The 7,150-nt window shown below is 41.5% G+C and overlaps 1 protein-coding gene across 2 annotated transcripts; it reads left to right on the top strand.

Annotated features, from left to right (window-relative positions):
* Nucleotides 1–794: 794 nt before the first annotated feature.
* On the top strand, nucleotides 795–6,453 carry LOC147986378 (uncharacterized). 2 transcript variants are annotated; one of them, XR_015617249.1, is made up of 11 exons: nucleotides 795–1,199; nucleotides 1,383–1,465; nucleotides 1,586–2,238; nucleotides 2,421–2,504; nucleotides 2,625–2,757; nucleotides 3,252–3,400; nucleotides 3,474–3,546; nucleotides 4,080–4,359; nucleotides 4,614–4,786; nucleotides 4,897–5,049; nucleotides 6,165–6,453. XR_015617249.1 is itself a non-coding variant. In XM_087544699.1 (10 exons), exons 6-10 carry the CDS (start codon nucleotides 3,290–3,292, stop codon nucleotides 4,905–4,907), a joined length of 648 nt encoding a protein of 215 aa, XP_087400825.1. In that variant the 5' UTR covers nucleotides 795–1,199; nucleotides 1,383–1,465; nucleotides 1,586–2,238; nucleotides 2,421–2,504; nucleotides 2,625–2,757; nucleotides 3,252–3,289; the 3' UTR covers nucleotides 4,908–6,453. The 2 variants fall into 2 exon arrangements, 1 of the variants encoding a protein (XP_087400825.1); XM_087544699.1 differs by having other exon boundaries at nucleotides 4,897–6,453.
* The last annotated feature ends 697 nt before the right edge of the window (nucleotides 6,454–7,150 follow it).

A 7,150-nucleotide genomic window follows, 5' to 3' on the forward strand; every position in this document is an offset into this window, starting at 1 on the left:
TTAAGTAATGATCCCAAATTACTTTGTGCTTTTGGATATTCAGTTTTGCCTTTTTTATATCAAGAAAAAAAAAGCTTTTGGATATTCAGTCTCACCTTTTAAGAAAAATCAAGAAAAAATCAACGGGGAAAAACATTTTCTGACAACTGCGTAGTGAGGTTCACAAAACGAAACTTTGAAAACACCAACAGTTGCGACTAGCACTGATTTGGCACGGATGTATTTTGGTTGACAATATCGTGTGGACCCATGTTAAGTAATGATCCCAAATTACTTTATGCGTTTGGATATTCAGTTTTGCCTTTTTTTAAATCAAGAAAAAAATAAGCTTTGGATATTCAGTCTTACCTTTTAAAAAAATCAAGAAAAAATTAATGGGGAAAAACATTTTCTGACAACTACGTAGTGAGGTTCACAAAACGAAACTTTAAAAACACCAACAGTTGCGACTTGCGCTGATTTGGCACGGATGTATTTTGGTTGACAATATCGTGTGGACTTCATGTTAAGATTTTTTTAGGGGAATCATGTTATGTTAAGTTTTTTTTTGAGACAATTATGTTATCTATACTATTATTAAAAGAGCAAACATAAATTCCCCTAAAACCACACAACAAACTGTACACGGGATAATCACGACTGTCCGATCAAATCAACTTAAACAGATCCGACTGTTTATATTACGTCAATGGTTTATCATTCAGATCAACGATTCAGATCTAATGTTCTGCCAGGCAGACACCATCGTCTGCCACCGTCCTGGCGCACCGCGTCCCGCCGATCCGTGTCCCGCAGTTCCGCGTCCATAATTTACGGAACGATTCCATCCTAAGCGTTGCCTCGCAGTCCCCTCCGCCGAGCCCTATCGCCTCCACGCAAGCCCAGCGCCCGTCGCACTCTCGGTCCCTCTCTTCGCTGCCCTTGACGTGCGCCTCTGTCCGCGCCCTCGACAGATCGATCATCTGCATATTTTTTTACAGCAGAGGAAGAAGAGAAATTCCACACAAGGCCTCGGTGGTGGCGGTCGCTGCAACCGCCCCCAATGATGCCCGCGACTCTCGCCTTGGGAGTTCGGTCTACTGGGTCTGGATCCGGGCGGGGGCAGAGGTGGCTCCGGGCCCCGCGGCTCGACAGGAGGAAGAGGAGGAAGAAGGCTTACTGCGCTACATCCCCGTCAAGGCCTACTTCCTCTCCATCAGGTGAGTTAGAACGCATAGGTGGTTGTATGCTGGGTGTTTGAGGATAGTTCTGCAAGAAAGACCTTGTGGGCTACTGTGTTTTTTCAATCTCTCATCTAACATTGTCGTGGGAGGCCATGGTGATTTGGTGATGAGGAATGAAAAACGACCCTTGTTTGATTTTCTTTATCCAATCTTTTACAGCATGGGAGCGACTTGGTAAATCCATCCACCTGGTCGCTAAACTACATTGCGCTCTGCTACTCTGAATTCCCTCCAGAGACATGGTAAGTAATTTCAGTGTAGCACCATATATTTTGAGGGCCAACAATTATATTTATGTTTGGTCGTTTGTTGAACATGTTGTATGTACATCATGTAACCTCATTTATTTCACGTTTTTGTAGGGCGTTGGAGGGAAGAACGACATGTTTTGCTGTCACTATGTGGTTCTCTTCCAATATGGTTCTGCTGTGCTCTTCAATGTATATCATCACGACTGTCCGATCAAATCAACTTAAACAGATCCGACTGTTTATATTACGTCAATGGTTTATCATCCAGATCAACGATTCAGATCTAATGTTCTGCCAGGCAGACGCCATCGTCTGCCACCGTCCTGGCGCACCGCGTCCCGCAGATCCGTGTCCCGCAGTTCCGCGTCCATGATTTACGGAACGATTCCATCCTAAGCGTTGCCTCGCAGTCCCCTCCGCCGAGCCCTATCGCCTCCACGCAAGCCCAGCGCCCATCGCACTCTCGGTCCCTCTCTCCGCTGCCCTTGACGTGCGCCTCTCTCCGCCGCCCTCGACAGATCGATCATCTGCATATTTTTTTACAGCGGAGGAAGAAGAGAAATTCCACACAAGGCCTCGGTGGTGGCGGTCGCTGCAACCGCCCCCAATGATGCCCGCGACTCTCGCCTTGGGAGTTCGGTCTACTGGGTCTGGATCCGGGCGGGGGCAGAGGTGGCTCCGGGCCCCGCGGCTCGACAGGAGGAAGAGGAGGAAGAAGGCTTACTGCGCTACATCCCCGTCAAGGCCTACTTCCTCTCCATCAGGTGAGTTGAACGCATAGGTGGTTGTATGCTGGGTGTTTGAGGATAGTTCTGCAAGAAAGACCTTGTGGGCTACTGTGTTTTTTCAATCTCTCATCTAACATTGTCGTGGGAGGCCATGGTGATTTGGTGATGAGGAATGAAAAACGACCCTTGTTTGATTTTCTTTATCCAATCTTTTACAGCATGGGAGCGACTTGGTAAATCCATCCACCTGGTCGCTAAACTACATTGCGCTCTGCTACTCTGAATTCCCTCCAGAGATCATGGTAAGTAATTTCAGTGTAGCACCACATATTTTGAGGGCCAACAATTATATTTATGTTTGGTCGTTTGTTGAACATGTTGTATGTACATCATGTAACCTCATTTATTTCACGTTTTTGTAGGGCGTTGGAGGGAAGAACGACATATTTTGCTGTCACTATGTGGTTCTCTTCCAATATGGTTCTGCTGTGCTCTTCAATGTATATAATCAGGAATCATGCTTTTGGGATGGCTTCTGGAGATGAGGAAAGACGGGTATGTCTATTCTATTCGCGAGCTGGTCCGTTATTGTAGAAAACTGCTGGTATGTCCATGCTATTCACGAGCTGGCCGGTTGTTGTGTAATCTACTAAATAGTGTAGTTTTCCTCATTGATTTGTACCTATCTTTCTTCTTTCATTTCCATGTATGTGCACGATCTATCCATTATTTTATGATAATGATTGCTGATATTTGATAAAGACCATTTTTGAGGATCAAGAGAATTGCTCTGAATTTAATTTGTGTTTGGCCGAACCTTTATATGGCTTCTGGATACTAGCATTCTTAATTGTTTGTACTTCTTAAAATTTACCGTGAAATATGTGCGATGTTGTACAAGGCGCGGTGGGTTATGTGAGTGGCAGTCCATGCATAACAGCATAAGTATATAGGCACCCAGTCATATGGCACCTAGCGCCTAATCCACTTTTATAAAACTGAACCTGTATTATATTCTCACATGATGACATTTATTTCACTATTTCCAGATTATGCAGTAGTTGAGAAGCCATCCCAGACAACTTGGATGAAAGGATGTCTTGATTATATAGTTCTTAAAAGTTTAGATACAGATGGAATTCGGATCATTTCAAGTGTTCCTGGTCAAAGCATCGCTCTTGATTATTGCATACGGCAGGTACTGTGATTGAGCAAAGTGAACAAACTATAGTTGTTGCAAGGTTTCAAGTTCTAAGACACTACTTTAATAGGTCGATGATATGGTTGAGGAGTTTACTGAAATCAATCGTATCATGGAGAAGACTGGGGACTTCACAATGAAAAGTAAGAAGCTCTTTCAACTTATGGGCTAGGCTAATTCTAATCTTGCAGATGTTATCATTAGACATGGCCTTTTTCACCGGTATGTAAGTGTTACACTCTCTCCTGCATATTATATATCATATACCATATATTTTAGCAGTGTATGTGTTTTCATTTTCTGGAAAGAAGGAATTTCAATACGCATCATCCCCATGTACTGTGGAGTGTTATGGAAAAGAAGTCATGTAACTGTCAAAAAAATAAGAAGATATAACTTGACATCGTAGCCAGGTAGGACAATATGATATCTATAGACCAGTTCGAGACTCACATGGTACTTCTCTCGGGAAAATTTGAACAGTAATATTTATGCTGTTCAATGAAAAAAATTCCTCGTGCTTTCAAGGAAGTTTGATGTTTTGATCTCCAGATATACAAAATATACAATGCCATAGCTCTTTATGTTTTTAGTGTTTTTATTTACTAGCATTGTGTCCTGCTTTGAGAATCAAAGAACAACAGATGCACACTGAGACTATTACCCCCTGTCGCAGATGTTCCTCCACCCACAACAGCAAAGGCTGCTGCCGTCGCAAGCAAGTGCTGCCCCGCTGTCTCCTCACGTCAAAGACTGAAGCATTGCCGCCGCTGTCTCCTCACGTCAAAGACTGAAGCATTGCCGCCGCTGTTTCTTTGCGCACGGCAGACATGCATCGACCCGCAATTTTCTTTCACGCGCCGGAGACCCAGAATGTGGAGCTCGACAAATACTCGAAATCCTGGTTTTGGCCATCTACGTGCAGTTCCACCGTTTGTTATGAACAGAAAACTGAGGTGACTTGTGATTTCTGAATCTGCGGAGGGAATTAGAAAAACTTAAGAGGAAGTTGGAGACAGTGTTTAAGTATACTGCCATCAACCTGATCAATATGTTCCTCCTTGCATTTGCTCCATTACATTAACTGTATATCCAGCAATGATGATAGAAGAGATAAATAGTAAACGTACTTGATTTTCATTTGTAGATGCTTTTGACTTTTATAAGTTTCATAAAATATTTTGTCCATCAAACTCTATGTTTCTTATAGACATGAAAAAGGATATGCAACTGTCGAGAGAAGAGAGTGCAGTAACCGCTGGAGAGTGGAGACAGTGGAAGAAGGTGGGAACTACATGTTCATTGCAACGCTTTGCTACTTACCATTTGCATGTGGAGGATGCTCCCAGGTGATTGCCAAAGCATGCCAATTACCATTTGCAGGTTAGGCATTTTTACAAATTGTAATAGAAATGGTATGAGTTTCAAGAAGTAGCTGGATATACTTCTTGTTTGTCAGTTTAACTTTTACTAATTTGTAAGTTCAACTGCAGCTACTATGTGAAGTGGCAGCTGGTGAACCAGATTGACAATGGATCAATTAGTAGTGTCGCCATCCTTGGTTCTGAAGCAATTCGTGAGGCGTCTCCTGCCATAACAATCTGGTTCTTACCTGAGTATTGTCTACTAAGACGCCATGTTGCTAGGTAAGTATAAACAGTGGATTATCTCCATTCATGTGTTGCAGCTTCTACCATCCTCCTTTTTTAGCATGTCAGACACTCAGTATACTTATTCATATAGATAGATTTTTTAAGTATAAGAAGCTCATGTTTTAGATACTTAATGCTGACATGTGAACCAACAATGCAACATGAACACAATTATTAGTGCATGATACTTTGATCAATAATTTCTCTGTCATCGGCCGTGCACTAATTTAGACATATTCTGTTTTTCTGAAAGCAATTCATCCCAAATTTTCGTCTGAGCCGCATTGCATTTTTATCCTGAATCTCCGTCATCATTCATTTTTGCAAAGATTTATTGCATTTATGAGACACATTTACTCCATTTTAATTCAATTTACCATATATTAATCCACTTCAATTAGCAACAAGATCCCAAGCTGAAACTATTGCGGTCTGGGCTGGTATGCGACTCCCATTTTCCCATTATTGATTTTTTTCACAATGGATACATTCGAGCATTGCATTTTAAAGTCAAGTTTTAGCAATTATTTTTTTAGCAGAAATGCAGTGATCTATATGCAAACAATCTCTCTGTTTTAGTAATGTTATGGGACATCAGAGAGCAGATGGCATGTCACATCCCCAATAAATGTGTCAATCATACTAAATCATGGATGATTTCTAATTTTGGATATTGAAAGAATGCTATTTTCTCGAGTATAATATGACAATACTCCCTCTGTAAAGAAATATAAGAGCGTTTTGATCATTAGTAGTGATCTAAACACTCTTATATTTCCTTACAGAGGGAGTACTAATTAACTCTTTCTGTTTGTAAGCTATCTTGATATTTCTTAGCTGTTTTGATGTTTCGCTTGGCAGAAAGTATCACTGTAGTACTGCTTGAGAAGACATAAGTGTGGGTGATTGTGGTTTTAAATCAGAGAATTATGGTTTCAAAGTTATTCGTTAAAGGTACTCCCTCTGTCCCATAATATAAGAACGTTTTTCAAGCTATGTTAGCTTGAAAAATTATCTAATATTGTTGGATGGAGGGGGTAATTCATATTTATCTTAAGGTTACTAACATACTTCTTATGAAATTTATTTTTTTCTTCATTATCATATAGGCCAAGATGTTCTCAATATGCTGCATCTGGAACGTCTCCGAAGAGATTAACCATCTGAAGACTCGGTCACCTGGTTTTATTTTAAATGAAGTTGTGTGTGTGAGGGAGTGAGCAATAAATTTGTGCATGAACTAACGACGTTGGTGAGAGTTTAGGTGTTCGTAGAATTGGTTAGGTGAATACCCCGATCTTGTAGTTAGATGGTTGTAACTAACATCTTACACTCTTTTAATGGTGATCAATAGATTGTTGTGTCCATCGGAAGATAAAACGTGTCAAGAATTGTATGTTGTCGATAATAGACCATCTAGAATTGAACCCCTGTTACTTTGTCCCCATTTATTCGGATGGACAATCCAGACATGAGAGAAAGAAAAAAGGCCACCCAATTGGACCCCCCTACTTCATCATAAGTTTTGGCTGTTCAATTCATATATGGGAAAGAAATGTGGGTGTCTAGGCAGTCCGCTTCATTGAATGCGGTCCACCCCAGACCACTTTATTTCTTTCTCCATTCTTTCTTTTCTCTCTTTCTTCATCCTAACCAATCATATGCATGTGAATGACAATTTGGGGCATGGCTGCGTGGATGGACAAAAACAGACACTTCCGAAAACTGCACAGATGTGCCAGTGGACATATAGGGGCGGGTCATATTTGTTTAGTCTGGTTGTAGATGCTCTTACCCCCTTAGAATGAGAGGTTAGAAAAGAACGAACCATAACTTCTTAATGATACGTGCGTTGCACGTACACACTTACTAGTGTTAAGTAATAATCCCAAATTACCTTTTGAAAAAGGCTGGTCACAAGCTCAGGTTTGCAGCTTTGATATTGGCCCGCGTTCACGTCAAATCGTTGGCCAGGCCGGCCGGGTGCTAGGCCTCCTTGCAGGCCTTTTGCCTTTTGGTGGACAGCAATGCAAAAGCTGAAGCTGGCCTACAACAGCCCGTCAATTTAATTTTATCTTTTCTGAATTGTTAAAAT

This window comes from Triticum urartu, chromosome 2A (genome assembly GCF_056163025.1).
Source record: "Triticum urartu cultivar PI428250 chromosome 2A, HENAU_Tu73, whole genome shotgun sequence".
Classification (NCBI taxonomy): domain Eukaryota; kingdom Viridiplantae; phylum Streptophyta; class Magnoliopsida; order Poales; family Poaceae; genus Triticum; species Triticum urartu.